An 18,550-nucleotide genomic window follows, 5' to 3' on the forward strand; every position below is an offset into this window, starting at 1 on the left:
CCTCCTCACAGGGTATTAATTCATCCCCACTGGAATCCACCATCACAGGTCCCTGTGTACTATCTGGAGGCAATTGCAGGTAAAGGTCTTCCTGGAGGAATTTATAATTAATTTTGATGATCATCATCTTCTTCACATTTTGTGGAAGTAACCGCCTACGCCGATCGCTGACAAGGTGACGGCTACACTAAACACTCTTTCGGAGTACACACTGGAGGGAAAGCAACTTAAGTAAAATAAAGCCAGTTTGTGCAAGGGCCTCCAAATTGCCTCTTTTTCCTGCCAGTATACATAAGGACTGTCAGACATGCCTATTTGGATGCTGTAACCCATATAATCCTCCACCATTCTTTCAATGGTGACAGCATCATATGCAGTGACAGTAGACATGTCAGTAATCATTGGCAGCTTCCTCATTCTGGACCAGATGTTAGCACTTGCTCCTGACTGCCCTGCTTCCCCACCAGCGGGTGGGTAAGGAAATGTTATCCTTTTCCTCGTAGCCCGAGTTGCAGGAGAAAATGAAGGAGCTGTTGACGGGTCACGTTCCACTTGAGTTGACAAGTGTCTCACCAGCAGGTCTTTGAACCTCTGCAGACTTGTGTCTGCCGGAAAGAGAGATACAACTAAACCTAGGATCGAGCACGGTGGCCAAAATGTAGTGCTCTGATTTCATCAGACTGACCACGCTTGAATCCTGGCAAAGCGAGTGAAGGGCTCCAACCACAAGTCCCACATACTTAGCAGAATCGCTCCGTCTTAGCTCCTCCTTTAATTTCTCCACCTGTTTCTGCAAAAGCTTGATGAGGGTAATGACCTGACTCAAGCTGACAGTTTCTGAACTGACTTCATGTGTGACATGTTCGAAGGGTTGGAGAACCTTGCACAACACGGAAATCATACCCCACTGTGCTTGAGTCAGGTGCATTCCCCCTCCTTTGCCTATGTCGTAGGTGGATGTATATGCTTGAATGGCCTTTTGCTGCTCCTCCATCCTCTGAAGTATATAGTGTGTTGCATTCCAGCTCGTTACCACGAGCTCGTTACTGCTTCAAGTGATGGCAGAGCAGGTTCAGGAGTGTTTGCTAGTGCTCCAGTGTTCGGCATGCAGTGGCTGAATTCTGAAAGTATCCCGCAATTTTTCGGGCCACCGACAGCATCTCCTGCATGCCCCTGTCAATTTTCAAAAAAATTCTACACCACCAAATTCAATTGTATGTGCAAAACATGGTTCGTGCTGGAATTTGCCCAGATGTAACACACGCACAATATTGCTGGTGTTGTCCGGTATCACAAATACCCAGGAGAGTCTTAGCGGGGTAAGCCATTGTGCGATGATGTTCCTCAGTTTCCGTAAGAGGTTGTCAGCTGTGTGCCTCTTACGGAAACCGGTGATACATAGCGTAGCCTGCCTAGGAATGAGCTGACGTTTGTGAGATGCTGCTACTGGTGCCACTGCTGTTGTTGCTGCAGGAGGCAATACATCTACCCAGTGGGCTGTCACAGTCATATAGTCCTTAGTTTGCCCTGCTCCACTTGTCCACATGTCAATGGTTAAGTGGAAACTGGGTACAACCGCATTTTTCTGGACACTGAGGACACTTTTCTTAATGTCCTTGTACAGTCCTGGAATCGTTTTCCTAGTGAACTGGAATCTAGATGGGATTTAGTACTGGGGACACACAACCTCCATCAATTGTCTACAACCCACTGCACTAATGGTGGATACCGGACACACATCTAACGCCAACATAGCTGTCAAGGCCTCAATTATCTGCTTTGCAACAGGATGACTGCTGTCATATTTCATCTTCCTTGAAAAGGACTGTTGGACAGTCAATTGCTTAGTTGAAGTAGTATAAGTGGTCTTCCGTCTTCCCCTCTGGGATGACGATCGACTCCCAGCAGCAGCAACAGCAGCGGTAGCAGCAGCAGTAGGCGTACCACTCAAGGATCACATGGAGGAATCCCGGTTAGGAGAGGAATCATCAATCATGCCAGTGACATGGCCTGCGGGACTACGGACATTCCTGACTGAGGAGGAAGTTGACGTTGAGGGAGTTGGTGGTGTGGCTTTCAGGAGCTTGGGTACAAAAGGAAGAAGGGATTTAAGTGTCAGTGGACTGTATACGCTCTTACCCAAAGTTTCTGAACTTGACAATGACTTCTGATGAATGCGCTGCAGGTGACATACAAGGGAGGATGTTCCTATTGTAGGTGGTTAATGTCCTCACCCCTACTAATTACAGATTGACAAAGGCAACACACGGCTTGACACCTGTTGTTCAGATTTGTGGAGAAATATTTCCACACCGAAGAGGTGGCTTTTTTGGTATTTTGCCCAGGCATTACAATAGGCTTATTCATCCCACAGACAACAACTGTCTCCCCCGGCACCTGATTTATACAAACCACATCACCATCAGAATTCTCCTTGTCAACTTCCTCCTCAGCACCAGCAACACCCATACCCTCATCATGATGTACTCAACAGTGACATCTTCAATTTGAATATCAGAAACTGAGCTATGGGTGCTCCTTCCAGCACTTGCAGAGGGTGTTCAAAAGTTTTGGGGAGATCAGGCATCGCAACCGCCAACACACTCGGACTCTTGGACTCTCCTTGGGGATTTTTGATACCATCTTAGAATGCACAGTTCTTTTCTGTGCTTTTGACAGCTTAACTCTTATAATTTTTCTAGTGGGAGGATGAGGGCTTCCATCATCATGTGAAGCTGAGCCACTGAACATAGGCCAGGGCCTTAGCCAATCCTTGTCACTCCGTATCGTAAATGGCAAATTGGCAAGATTACATTTCTCCTCAGATGATTTAAATTTATTTTTTTGAGTAATTTTACTGAACTATGGCTTTTTGGATTTTACACGCCCTCTACTATGACATTGGGCATTGGCCTTGGCAGACGACGTTGATGGCATTTCATCGTCTATGTCATGACTAGTGGCAGCAGCTTCAGCACTAATAGGAAGTGGTTCTTGATCTTTCCCTATTTTATACTCCAAATGTTTGTTCTCCATTATTTTTCTGGAGTTATATAACACAATGGCCCTCATTCCGAGTTGTTCGCTCGCTAGCTGCTTTTAGCAGCATTGCACATGCTAGGCCGCCACCCTCTGGGAGTGTAGCTTAGTTTAGCAGAACAGCAAACTAAAGATTAGCAGAACTGCTACTAAATAATTTGCTGCAGTTTCTGAGTAGCTCCAGACCTACTCCTAGATTGCGATCACCTCAGTCCGTTTAGTTCCTGGTTTGACGTCACGAACACGCCCTGTGTTCGGCCAGCCACTCCCCCCGTTTCCCCAGCCACTCCTGCGTTTTTACCTGGCACGCCTGCGTTTTTTAGCACACTCCATGAAAACGGCCAGTTTCCGCCCAGAAATACCCACTTCCTGTCAATCACACTACGATCACTCAAGCGATGAAAAAATGTCGCTCGAGCTTGTGTAAATCTACGGCAAAGAGCAAACAACTCGGAATGACCACCAAAATGCGGTACAGGATAGCGTACCCTTACACCACACAGGGCAAACCCTGTAAAAATTATTTGGATTAAATATTAATAGCCCCTCTATTTGGCGTAAATAATATACATCACAGGACAGCACCACTGGACTTATACGGCAGTACTACGGTACTTATACGGCAGTACCACTGGACTCATACGGCAGTACCTCTGGACTTATACGACAGTACTACGGTACTTATACGGCAGTACTACGGTACTTATACGTCAGTACCTCTGGACTTATACGTCAGTACCTCTGGACTTATACGGCAGTACCTCTGGATTTACATGGCAGTACCACTGGACTTATACGGCAGTACCACTGGACTGGACTTATACGGCAGTACCACTGGACTGGACTTATACGGCAGTACCACTGGACTGGACTTATACGGCAGTACCACTGGACTTATACGGCATTACCCCTGGACATATACGCCAGTACCACTGGACTGGACTTATACGGCAGTACCACTGGACTTATACGGCAGTACCACTGGACTGGACTTATACGACAGTACCACTGGACTGGACTTATACGGCAGTACCCCTGGACTTATACGGCAGCACTACTGGACTTATGGCAGCACAGGGACACCACCACTGGACTGATGTAGGACAACACAGCACCACTGCACTGGACTGGACTTATACAGCAGCACTGGACATATGGCAGCAGAGGACACCACCACTGTGACTGGACTGATGCAGCACAAGACACTACCACTGGACTGATGCAGCACAACACAGCAACACTGGACTGGACTGGACTTATAGAGCAGCATTGGAGATATGGCAGCAGAGGACACCACCACTGTGATTAGACTGATGCAGCACAAGACACCATTACTGGACTGATCAGCACAAGACAGCACTGGAATGACACATAAGAGCAGGTCGCCACACCACTTTCCCGCACAGACACTGAGGAGACACGTCCTCTCGCTACACTCTCCAGGACTGGAGTGAAAATGGCGGCGACACGTGGCTCCTTATATGGAATCCAAAACCCGCGAGAATCCGACAGTGGGATGATGACATTTTGCCTCATTCTGGTTTCCAAATCTGCCTGGAAAATCCGAGCCGGACTCGGATCTGGACTCGGAGCGTGAAGCTCGGGGTTGGGGGCTTCAGTTCTCAGAGAACTGAACCCGCTCATCCCTAATATGTATATCTATCCGTCCTCCCCCACACACATCACAGGCTGTGCACACTCACCTACAGCTTGTCAAAGTCAGAAAAATATCTCTATACACACTGCCATATTTGCACCTCATTCAGGTCCGCGCTGCGCATGCGTACGCTCTCCCGTGAGTGCGCATACTCACAGTCGCGGGCACCCGCAGGCGCACGGTATGCGTATTTACGGTAGAGTTTATGTGATCGTAGCGTGCGACTCAATCGTTACATATTTTCAGTAATAATGTATTTTGTAGATCATGGTCCCTTTGATAGATTCTGAAAGTTTAGTTAACATAGCATGTTCCTGAACAGAGAGATCCCTCTTTGTATTGTACGAAGGGTCTAACAGGGGTCATACAGTGGTGTTTGGTACCCATCGGAAGAGTATTTAAATAGCAATATTCCGGTGTTGGTTTGGAGCGGATTAATCGCTCGTGCGAATAGTTATGGACATAAGAAATTTATGTCCATTTACTATTATTTGTTCTTATTTAATCATGCGGCGGGAAACCCAGTATCCCACCCACCTGAACAGTTGGAAGCAGTCACAGCCCACCTGTATGAATCAACCTATGACCTTTTGTTATAATGCGAAGCCGAATTCCTGTGTCCAATGAACAATGAGATTGTAGGGACCATTGAATTGTATTGTGTGTGGGGCATAAATAGGCAGGCCGACCATATCCAGTTCACTCTCTTCAACGGTTCTCATTGCTGATAATCGGGAGCTGGATATCGAGGCGCATGCGATCGTTTCCCCTTGTGCATAAGTGTTTCTCCGCAATCATACTGTTCTTCTTGTTATTCTGAGCCAATCTCTCTCAATCTCTCTCTCTCTCTCTCCTCATCTTTCTCTCTCATTTTCCCTTAAATAGTATTGTATTATATTTCCTGTGTAGTTATCTGGTTAGGTAGTCTATGTTATATTGTAGTGTATGACTTGTATTGTGTTTAATTCTTTTGCAAGTATATCATTCATAATATATATATTAGGCGTTGGACCCTGAGCACGGTATCTGTGTATTTCTTATTGTGTTAAGTATTCTCAGAGCGTCGGTGACGCTCGAACAGCTTTTAAGGTAATAAGGTTATACTGTGTTGCATTTACACTCTATCATTACACTAAGGTTTTACTGCACAACACACTGTTTATGGTTTAGATATAAAGGTTTAATATTGTGAGCGTCAGCGCCGCTGGTGATCTCCTCGTGGTCCCGAGCGTCCGCTACGCTATAGCGAATCATTACGTTAGTCAACAGCCAATAACGTGCCTGCCTGTGATCTCTTGGCCGTGAGTGAACGTGACGCTTGAGCGTCTCGATCACGGCTAAGCGATTGTTACGCAACTAGCGTACCCTTACGGTACTTCATACGTAGATAGCGTACAGTGTTCTTAGACCTCATAAAGGATATTATATAAGATAAATATTTAGCTTTATCAATTGCGAGCTCGTCCAGTCCTTCACATATCTCTGCTAGGTAATTACAGCAGACATTATCCATCAGCAAAGGGCGGGAGGTTGTATTCCTCGTGGTGCTGTCGGGATAAGCGTCTGCTTCTCTTAGTAAAGGGTGCTGAAGGAATCCGGGAACCGGAGGTAAGAACAAAACAATAGTGTCTTTTTAAAACTATTTATTTTTCTGTCTTGCGTATACACGCACGCACACATATATATCTGCATTTCCTTTTCATTTGTGTATTTTCGTATGTCACTCTCCTGTTTGCCAGTTCTATAGTTGATAAACGTGCTAAGAGAGATTTGTCACTATTTTATAGTTTAAGAGTAAAGGTAACATAGTTAAAGTATAGACAAACACACAGCTTTGCCTGGGAGATAAGGCGAAGTCAGTGTGGGGTGTGGTAGATGATCAAGGATCATCTACATTGATAAACGTATAAATTGTGTTACGGTGGATCTTTATTTTGCGTACACGTGTCTCTAACAAGGACTGAGATTTGTGCACGCAAACCAAAGGCCGACGCACGCAGCGTAAATTACGCAACGGGGCGTCCGGGTACGCCCACGTAACTCAAATCACAAGTTTTTTTTTCTCTCTCTCCTCTCAACGCGATAAGTAGCGCCACGCGGTAAATAACGCCAGGCGATAAATCGCGCAAATCTAGTTTAACATTCCAAATTTAAATTAACAGATCCTTCTCCTAATTGGTAACACATCTGGTCTAAAGAAAAATTTCTGCACAGAAATAGAAATAGAAACAAAAGTGTATATGCGGTGAGTGAGTGTTTGTTTCTACAATTTTAAAGGTTGAACCACAAGAAAAGTCGAGTACTCGTGAGGTACATGCGTGTAAGTGATGTACACGGTGGCTAGGGAGGCATCCCTGGTTAAATATACAATTTGAGCATTAGAGTGTAGCAGACCAGGAGGTCATACTATAACAGACCAGGAGGTCATAGCAGACCAGCAGGTTCAGGTACAGCAGACAAGGAAGTCCGCTATACAGTCCACAGGCACAACACCAAGAAAGGGTTGGTGCAACACCCATATAGGCCATATAAGCTCTGGCTGAAGGAATTCGCAGCCGAAATTTTCGATTCCGTTGGTCGCTCAGTACATAAGATTAGTTGCTTGTGTACTAAACGATTGTACCGCACGTAATTGTGTACATTAGTTAGTAATCTGACCTAGTACCATTAGAGTAAAGGGGTCACAAACGCTATTTGTACATTCTAACGTGATTTGTGTAATTTTTTTTTTATTTTAAGGGAAGTTCGCTGCTCACTCAGGAACTATCCAGCAACCAATAGTTACTGGAAAGAGTAAGTGTTCTTCGGATCACCCTCACAGGTTCCAGTAAATAGAGGTTCAGGTCGCAGGGGCCCTGGGTCGAGTACGCCAGCACCATATTGGTGTGATCAGGTCGTATTGGTCGGCGTGGGCGAGTGAGTGGGGTACTCGGTAAACCGCCACCGTCAGCCTATTTTGAACATTTGGTTTGCGTAAGGGTTGGCTGAATAAAGCAACACTTTCGAACTATGGAGGCCACTTGTTCAGGTAGGGGGCGATCAACCTCGGTTCGGGTTGATTCAGTGAACCGACCAATTGGGTCGGCAAGGTACGTAATGTGTGAGAAATATGGAAGTCACACAGAAGCTTTATGTGATGAATGGGAGAGAATGACAGTACATGACGGGGAGAAATTCCCAAGAGTAGGTAGCTTCAGCTCAGAAGTGTTACAAAATTTAAGGAGGAGGATATGTCTCATTAAATCAGCAAAGAGACGAATCAAACATTACGATTATTTGCAGTTGTGGCAACAGGAAGGTGACATACAGAGAGGATTGGCTCAGGCGGCGGGATCTGGCCCTATCAGAAAACTGATCGCCACGGCCCCACCGCCACCATATATATCGGGAGAAAAATTGGTTGCGGAGAATGACGCATTAAGGGGTAACAAACAACAAACTCTTAGCAACTGTGTAAATGTTAAAGATGATGTTAACCAATTAACCAATGCAAGTATTAACCCGTGCAAGTTGTACCCTGTTTTGAACTTTCCTCAGGAGTGTGATCAAGAGGACGAATCGGCAACAATTTCAGCGCTCTCTCTAGCAGCCACCATAGCAGAGACCACAGTAGGCACAGCTCCACCCCCGAGATTAGTAACAAAGGACCCTAGCGGAGGGATAGGTGAGGTCGTATCAACGGGTAAGTACGGCACCATACACTATGCTGAAACTATTTCACCACAGCCTGTAGAATCTACACAGAATGAGGTTGTTAGAGTTAATCCCGTTAGAGTAATAGCAGTGCCAAATGGGAAAACAGACACATCAGGAGCCACTCCCATTAGGAACATTGCCATGTACACCCCATTTTCCCGAATGGAATTAAGGACCATAGTGTCTGAATTCCCTGACCCTAGAAAAGACTTAGTTGCCAGTCAAAAATACATCAGAGACTTAGGTAACACTGTAGAGCCCAATAATAAAGACTGGCAGATATTGCTGAGAGAGCATGTTTACCCTCCAATGTTGACGCAACTCAATTTTTAGCTGATTGCGGATTAGATCAGGATGTACCTCTTACAGATGTGTACAACAAAGATAATGTAAAAAGAATAAGCTTACAGTTAAAGGAGTATTTCCCAGCAGTAGCTAAATGGAACAAAATATTCTCCATTAAACAGAAAGAGTCAGAGACAGCTGCAGAGTATTTTCACAGAGCATTATCAGAAATGGCAAAATACACAGGCATAGAGGACATTAAAACAGACACAAACCATCGAGAAGTAGCAGTATCGGTACTGATGGATGGTTTAAAAGAGTCATTGAAGACTAGGGTACAGACCACACAACCATGTTGGCGAGGTCTGTCTGTGGCTACTTTGAGAGAGGCTGCTATTGATCACGATAGAAACATCACCAGACATAGGGAACAACAAGGTGATAAATTAATGTCAGTAAGTATACAGGCCCTGACCACAAGGCAGCCTTTGTTTGTATCACCAAACCCTGTGGGTAAGTCAAGTATGGTTACTTGTTATTTTTGTCATAAACAGGGACACATGGCACGAGATTGTAGAGTAAAGCATTCACGAAACTCATACCAACCCCCTAGACAACGACACGACACACGACATTGGGATCAGGGTCCGCAGAAACGGAGTTATGAGCCACATACAGGGGAAACAAAAAGATACCCCCCGAACAGGGACTGGCACGCCTCTGGTAGTTCCCAATTAACTCCGTCACAAGTAGTTGCTGCCAGCGGGATTCAGGGAGGTCACCATACCCAATAGGGGTGTGGCCATACCTGTAATCTGCAGCCAGTAAAATTGATTGCAAGCCTTGGAAGTGAACCCGAAATTGCAATCAATGTAGCTGGTAAATCATTAAACTTTCTTGTAGATACGGGGGCGGCCAAATCAGTGATCAATTCGACAGTGGGCATGAGGACCACTGGTAGGACAATTCCAGCCATGGGAGTAACAGGAGTAGTCCAGCATTACCCTGTTAGCAAACCAGCAGAGATTACAATAGGGCCTTTACATACCAAGCATTCCTTTTTGCTGGCTGCATCGGCACCGACCAATCTCCTGGGTAGAGACTTACTGTGTAAAATGGGGTGCGTCATTTATTGTACTCCTGAAGGTGTATTCTTGGACATACCTGAGAATCACGCTCAGGAAGTGCGAGACATGTTAGACTCCCCATCAAAATTAATGTCACATACCATTATGACAAATAGGACTCCATCCCAAGTAGAAGAAATGACATCTCAGATACCAGAGTCACTTTGGACTAAAGATGGACAGGACACTGGATTAATGGCAAACGTAGCTCCGGTAATTGTACAAGTAAAAGATGGTAGGATAGCTCCAAAAATCCCACAGTACCCTCTGAAGCCAGAGGTGGAGTTAGGAGTTTACCCAGTAATAGAGCGCTTGCTACAACAGGGCATTCTGGTAAGAACGTCCAGCACTGCTAATAGTCCCATCTTCCCTGTCAAAAAGAGTGGGGGGAGGGGTTACAGGCTAGTGCAGGATCTAAGGGGGATTAACAAAATAGTTGAGAGTCAGTTCCCCGTAGTGCCAAATCCAGCTGTCATCCTAATGCAAATCCCTCCCACTGCGAAATTTTTCACTGTTATTGACCTCTGCTCCGCTTTCTTTTCGGTACCTCTGCACCCTGACAGCCAATATTTGTTCGCATTTACATACAGAGGAGTCCAATACACATGGACTCGATTACCCCAAGGATTCATAGATAGTCCAAGTATATTTTCTCAGGCTTTGCATGATTGTTTACAGTCTTTCCAACCAGAGAGTGGATCAGTATTGATACAGTATGTGGATGATTTACTGCTGTGTTCAGATTCACTGGAAGCGTCCCTGAAGGATACGAAACAGCTCCTGTTTCATCTTTCAGACACAGGACACAAGGTTTCCAAAGACAAGTTGCAATTATGCCAGACTAAGGTAAAATATTTGGGACACTGTCTAACACAAGGACTGAGACACCTGACCGCTGATAGAATTCAAGCAATTAGAGACATGACTCTGCCACAAACCCAGCAACAGATCAGAACATTTTTAGGAATGTGTGGGTATTGCCGTAATTGGATCCCAGGGTTTTCCATTTTAGCGTTACCTTTGCAGGAGATGGTCTCCTCAAACAAACCTGATCGGATTTCGCATACAGACGAGTCTGAGACGGCATTTGAGAGACTTAAACAGTGCCTAACGCAGGCACCAGCATTAGGTATGCCAGACTATGGGAAACCCTTTGAACTATACGGAACAGAAAGTGCTGGTTGCGCGGCAGGTGTACTAACCCAAAAGCACGGTGATGCCAGCAGGCCTGTAGCATACTACAGCGCTCAGCTAGACACGGTAGCGCGATCCCTCCCCACATGCTTGCGAAGCGTTGCTGCGATAGCATTGCTAGTAACGAAAAGCGAAGATGTCGTGCTAGGTCACAACCTCACAATTCATACACCACATGCAGTGTCAGCCTTGTTAAATTCTGCCCAAACCAGGCACGTCTCATCAGCGCGGTTTACAAGATGGGAATTGGCACTAATGGCCCCCGTAAACATCACCATAAGGAGATGCAGTGCATTAAATCCTGCAACATATCTCCCGGGTGTGTCTGGACAGACACAAAGGGTGGAGGATGAGAGTGGTGGGGAAGGAGGATTTAATACAAAGGAAGACACTCATGATTGTATGGAATATTTGACCCAAAATTTTACCGCAAGGCCTGACATCAGTGACAACCCACTGGAAGATGTAGAACTTACATTCTACACGGACGGTAGTTGTCATAGACAGTCAGACTCGGGAGACATGTGTACTGGATACGCAGTCGTAGATGATCAAGGCACCATAGAAGCGGAACCGCTAGGCCCACCTCACTCAGCCCAGGTTGCTGAACTGGTCGCCCTAACCAGAGCATGTGAATTGGCTAAGGGAAAATCAGCCAATATCTACACCGATTCTAGATACGCATTCGGGATAGTCCATGATTTCGGAGCCCTATGGCGTCTCAGAAATTTCATGACGGCAGCTGGTACACCGGTAGCGCATGCAGCTCATATAAAAAGGCTTCTAACAGCGATACAGGAACCCGACAGAGTGGCTGTTATCAAGTGTAAAGCACACACATATAGCCAGGACCCAGTATCACTTGGTAACAGCCGAGCAGACGAAGCTGCTAAGTTAGCAGCTGCTACCCCCAGACAGACAGACACCACACAATTGATGGTATTTAATACCATCAACACACAGAAGTTGTGTGAAATGCAAAATTTGTGTTCCACACAGGAAAAGGCAGTCTGGAAGGCAAAGGGATATGGCCAGGAGTCCTCAGGACTCTGGACGGATGGACATGGTAAACCAGTGGCCCCCAGAGCATACCTTCCATGTCTGGCTGAAGCAGCTCACGGGCTGACTCATCTAGGCAAGGAAGGGATGTGCAAGTTGGTAAGAGCATATTGGTGCGCCCCAGGATTCTCCTCTCATGCGAGTAAAAGAGCAATGTCATGCCTTACCTGTTTGAGAAAGAATATTGGAAAGGCAATACCTACAGAACCATCCCATATCCCACCTACAGGCGGCCCTTTCCAGGTAATACAGATTGACTTCATTCAATTACCCCCTTGTCGGAATTTGAAATATGTACTTGTTTGTATAGATGTTTTCTCAAATTGGGTAGAAGCATTTCCTGCGGCCACAAATACCGCTATGTTTACTGCTAAGAAAATTGTGCAGGAATTTGTATGTAGATATGGTATCCCTAGAATAATCGAAAGTGATAGGGGTACCCATTTTACAGGTGATGTCTTTCAAGGAATGTGTAAGTTGATGGGAATTGATAGCAAGCTGCACACTCCGTACCGTCCACAGGCGAGTGCGAAGGTGGAAAGAGTGAACAGCACTATTAAAAATAAACTGAGTAAAGTTATGGCAGAGACAGGATTGACATGGCCAGAAGCTTTACCCATTGTATTGTACAGTATCAGAACCACTCCCAGGTCCCCTCTTAATCTGTCTCCCTTTGAAATCTTGTTTGGTCGACAACCGCATGTCATGATTAACCCTCAGGATGATTTGAAATGTAACAATGAAGTGACTGTAAAATACTTGATTAAAATGAGTAAACAGTTAAGGAATCAAAATGATAATCTGAAGTTGGTGATTCCTGATTTACCAGATAGTAATTGTCATGACATTGAACCTGGGGATTATGTAATGATACGGAATTTTCTACGCTCAGGTTGCCTTATTGACAGATGGGAAGGACCATACCAGGTCTTATTGACTAGCACTACAGCATTGAAAGTTGCTGAGAGAGAGACTTGGGTTCATTCGTCCCACTGTAAGAAGGTTGCTGATCCAGAGAAGTCCTGTGATAAGGAACAGACGGTAGAGGTTGTATCACTAGAGTGTCTGTTCCAGGAGGATTGAGGCGGCACCTGAACGTTGAAAATCACAAGACCAAAAGCAGTTGTCGATCCCCTGTTCCCTTTTATTGTTTTTCTCCAACTTCCCATCCCATCTCCCTCAATTATTTTTTCCCCCTTCTCATTCTTCTTCGTCTCCTCCTACAAGATGGACTTGCTCCAAGAGACTGTGATCCGGATTTTCCTGTTGACCATGATGTTGACCAGAGCAGTCTGTTCCGGTGAGAGTACCATGGAGGTCGAGAGAGGTTCTGGAATGGGTTCTGATGATAAAGATGGAGGCGTAGTTTTCCAAGAACAACTTAACCAACAAGTAAAGGCGAGTATCAGAAAACGATCCGATAGCATTGACCATAGAAGGAATTGTGAAGGATTGTTAGCTGAAGAAAACTGTATCTGTAGGCTCTGTAACAATGTCATTGAGGATGGGTGCATTAAGAAATGCCAATCCAGTTTTAATATCCATATGGACCGGCATCCATTGAGTGACTATCACTCCTTAGTGGGTAGTGTGTTAAATAAAACAGATTGTTGGGTATGCTCTCAAGTACCTCAGGGTCATAGCAAATCAGGGCTAGTACCATTTCCTTTAACGATAGGGGAGGTACTTGAGTTAAGTGGTGGGAGACCGGTGGACCGGAGGTTTAATATCTCCAGCCCTCCTAGTTTGAAGCTCCACCAATACCATGTGGATAGGTCCCTATTATGTTTTAACATCTCCAATCCCCGAAAGCCGGGAAATTGGGAAGTGTCATGGAGTAACCAAACCATGACCTTCTCGCATAGAGCAGATAGAATGCCTACAGATACAGAGCTTGTACGCCACATAGCCAGTAGAGGAAAATCTTTCCGGTATAGGTATACCTTAGGAAATAGGATTACGAGAGTTGGAGAGGTATCACCAGGATACTGTGCACATATCTTACAACCTGATACGTGTACTAAGCAGATGGAAGAATTAGGGTTAGGAGATTTCACATGGAAGGTGTGTAATATGGTTATGTCCTACTCCGTCCCATATGTTCTCCCCGATGATGCATATTTCATATGCGGGAGAAAGGCGTACAAGTGGCTTGCCCCAAACTCTGAAGGATTGTGTTATATTGGAAAAGTACTGCCTGAAGTAATGACTGTATCACATGACAAAATGAAAGACATACACCGTGGTGCCCAAGCTCCTTATACTCACACCCATTACGAGCACGTTGTTAAAAGGCAACTGACAGAAAGGTTAGAGCATCCGGCCTCTGATCTGATCCATGAATCCACCGGGATTCAGGTTCTACTCGCGTTAGACTTCACTCGCACCGCTCGAGGAGTGATGAACTATAGATACATCTCTGCGCTTGCAAATTTGTTAGATAATATCACTGAAATGTATGATGACACGTTTAGGTATACTGGAAGGGAACTTCAAGCTTACAAAACAGAACTGGTACAGCATAGGATGGTTCTTAATTACCTCACAGCAGTGACAGGCGGATATTGTGTCACACTGGCAACACAATACGGCGTGAAATGTTGCACATATATTACGAATAGCACCGAGGATCCGGTCGAGGTCATAGACCAAAAGATGGACGATATTCTCCAACTGAAGTGGGAATTTCGCAGGAGACACAAACTCACTCTTGCTGCTGTAGGTAATGAGCTGACTGGTTGGGTGTCATGGTTGAACCCGCGAAATTGGTTCTCTGGTTTAGGAGAGTGGGCTCAAGGAGTCATAATGGATGTTGGGAAGTTTCTCCTATGTATCTTAGGTGTTGTCATATCGATTGGATTGATATTTAGATGCGGTCAGGCTTTAATGAAGTGCAAACATCGTACAAGGGTAATGAGTTTGAGGAGTGAAGAAACTGTAATTCCAATGGACTTGATTTATGACCCAACGGTAGAAACAATGATGTAATGAAAATGCGATTATACGGTCCGTTTCTTTCACTTGTTTTTCCGTTTTCTTCCAAGGTAAAAAGACCCACTTGGACGAGGAATTTGATGAGCCGATATACAGACAACAGATGGATTAAAGAAGAAGTACTGACAACCTTATACACAGATTTTTGATGAACTATGCCATGGATCCCCAGTTTCCCTAGAAATTTTAAAATTACGCTAGCCCAACACTTTTTGTAAATCCGTGGACATTGACAGCTTTTGCCCGCACCTTATGGACAAAAGCACAAAGAAGACTGCATTCAACAGACACCGAACAAGACTTCAACCGACAAATGTACATTAACCTGACATAGAATACCACTGCATTTACCATAAGTGTTCTTTATCTTCATTTCTACAACCCTCAGGTAATGACATACATAGTCGATAGGGAATACAGGCACAGATATCAGCAATCACATACATCCCCCATTCATGTATCATCAACTAAAATGTGCTCCCCCATTTTGTTACAACCACAGCCGAAAAGAGCTTGGTAGAGTTTGACAGCCCATCCACAGACCCTTAATACGGGATAAGAAGGAATTCAAATGTATACTTCGCGATACCTCGAAGCTTGATGTACCACACGTACGGCACGATGATACATGACCCCCCAAACATGGACTCATACACACATGCTTCTGCTATCTCACTAGGTCATACCCTCTTCACACCTTCTCCTCTCTCCTCCCTTACCCAACCATGGAAATGTATTAACCCCTGACATATATTTTTCTCCTTTTGAAATGTTTAGAAGGTGGCAGTTATTATTGACTGCCAAAGGGTGGACTGTCAAAGTCAGAAAAATATCTCTATACACACTGCCATATTTGCACCTCATTCAGGTCCGCGCTGCGCATGCGTACGCTCTCCCGTGAGTGCGCATACTCACAGTCGCGGGCACCCGCAGGCGCACGGTATGCGTATTTACGGTAGAGTTTATGTGATCGTAGCGTGCGACTCAATCGTTACATATTTTCAGTAATAATGTATTTTGTAGATCATGGTCCCTTTGATAGATTCTGAAAGTTTAGTTAACATAGCATGTTCCTGAACAGAGAGATCCCTCTTTGTATTGTACGAAGGGTCTAACAGGGGTCATACAGTGGTGTTTGGTACCCATCGGAAGAGTATTTAAATAGCAATATTCCGGTGTTGGTTTGGAGCGGATTAATCGCTCGTGCGAATAGTTATGGACATAAGAAGTTTATGTCCATTTACTATTATTTGTTCTTATTTAATCATGCGGCGGGAAACCCAGTATCCCACCCACCTGAACAGTTGGAAGCAGTCACAGCCCACCTGTATGAATCAACCTATGACCTTTTGTTATAATGCGAAGCCGAATTCCTGTGTCCAATGAACAATGAGATTGTAGGGACCATTGAATTGTATTGTGTGTGGGGCATAAATAGGCAGGCCGACCATATCCAGTTCACTCTCTTCAACGGTTCTCATTGCTGATAATCGGGAGCTGGATATCGAGGCGCATGCGATCGTTTCCCCTTGTGCGTAAGTGTTTCTCCGCAATCATATTGTTCTTCTTGTTATTCTGAGCCAATCTCTCTCAATCTCTCTCTCTCTCTCTCCTCATCTTTCTCTCTCATTTTCCCTTAAATAGTATTGTATTATATTTCCTGTGTAGTTATCTGGTTAGGTAGTCTATGTTATATTGTAGTGTATGACTTGTATTGTGTTTAATTCTTTTGCAAGTATATCATTCATAATATATATATTAGGCGTTGGACCCTGAGCACGGTATCTGTGTATTTCTTATAGTGTTAAGTATTCTCAGAGCGTCGGTGACGCTCGAACAGCTTTAAAGGTAATAAGGTTATACTGTGTTGCATTTACACTCTATCATTACACTAAGGTTTTACTGCACAACACACTGTTTATGGTTTAGATATAAAGGTTTAATATTGTGAGCGTCAGCGCCGCTGGTGATCTCCTCGTGGTCCCGAGCGTCCGCTACGCTATAGCGAATCATTACGTTAGTCAACAGCCAATAACGTGCCTGCCTGTGATCTCTTGGCCGTGAGTGAACGTGACGCTTGAGCGTCTCGATCACGGCTAAGCGATTGTTACGCAACTAGCGTACCCTTACGGTACTTCATACGTAGATAGCGTACAGTGTTCTTAGACCTCATAAAGGATATTATATAAGATAAATATTTAGCTTTATCAAGCTCAACGTCCTACTTGGACAAGACGACTGACATCCATGCCTGGCACTATCGGCATATATTTTGGGCCCGGTACAGGTGTCCCCTTTGACCTCCCCTGTTGCCGGCCCTGTTTATACTCCCTTTATTAGATAAATGAAGGTGTCACACAGTAAGCCAAATTATTTATTATAGTGCCAGCACATACACCATTGCGCTGTACAATTTAGAAGAAAACAGTTATAAAACAAGACTGGGTAATAACACACAGAGAAGGAAGAGGGCTCTGCTCACAGGCTTACACTGGGAAGGAAGAGAACCTGATCACAATTATCTGGTCAGTCATATTACAATTAAACCCACACACCATATGTACAGACGCATTCAAACCATATCACACATGCTGTGCAAGTATTAATACTGAAGTTTTGCTGCACAGTCCTGGAGATAGTTGCATGACAGGTCCAGCGTGGTCAGTGACCGGTTTTAACTAATAACACAGAAGAAATCCTCAGAGCAGGAGGAGGTCATCTCACAGTCCCATAACCTGATGAGAGATGAGGGATCTGCATTAGGTCATTTCTTATACTTATATCCCCTGCACTCAGCATACATTTATAACTGAGAGACTAAAACCATGTGAAGGATGGGTGGAGTGGCTTTCACATATGTACTGCACGTTTGACCCTATATACTCTACAGTGGGGGTTCTTTTATTACATTTTCATGATTACATAGAGGGTTTTCTCTCCCTACATTCCAGCGATGAGATCTATCACTTTCCACTTGTCTGGGGGAGGAAATTGCTTTTTTCCTATTTGGTTCACTGGTTACTTATACTGTACATACACACGTGGTTCTCCAATTATAATACAGCATAAATGTTAAAACTTAATACAGCAACAATGCCATAAATACAAGTAATATTACCAATACCCTAATATACTAAAACCACATAATCACTAACTAAAGACAATATAAACACAAACACACAGTAATGAAAGTAGCACAGTTGGTGTAATGGTTAGCACTACCACCTCGCAGCACTGAGGTTTTGGGTTCTGTTCTCACAATACAAAAACATACCTGCAGATTAATTGGGTTAACTGGGGTTACTTTATTTTTTGGGAGCCAATTACCATTATATTTTTGGATTGTTGGAGGAAACCAGAGCTTCCTGAGAAACCCCACACAAACACGGTTAGAATATACAAATTCCACACTGGGCCTTGGTGGGAGTCGATCCCATGACCTCCGTGCTGTGAGGCAGTCATGCTAACCATTACATCATCCGTACTGCCCAAAATGAAG

At 44.6% G+C, this 18,550-nt stretch overlaps 1 protein-coding gene across 2 annotated transcripts in view; it reads right to left on the reverse strand.

Moving 5' to 3' along the window:
- Nucleotides 1–17,398: 17,398 nt before the first annotated feature.
- The window catches only part of LOC135054717 (NACHT, LRR and PYD domains-containing protein 3-like), a 224,415-nt gene continuing 223,263 nt past the window's right edge, over nucleotides 17,399–18,550 (reverse strand). For both annotated transcript variants that reach the window (XM_063958005.1, XM_063958004.1), the window contains exon 13: nucleotides 17,399–17,786. In XM_063958005.1, coding sequence (XP_063814075.1) covers nucleotides 17,767–17,786 — 20 coding nt within the window. In that variant the 3' untranslated portion in view covers nucleotides 17,399–17,766. The remainder of the gene's footprint in view (nucleotides 17,787–18,550) is intronic.

This window comes from Pseudophryne corroboree, chromosome 3 (assembly GCF_028390025.1).
Source record: "Pseudophryne corroboree isolate aPseCor3 chromosome 3, aPseCor3.hap2, whole genome shotgun sequence".
Lineage (NCBI taxonomy): Eukaryota > Metazoa > Chordata > Amphibia > Anura > Myobatrachidae > Pseudophryne > Pseudophryne corroboree.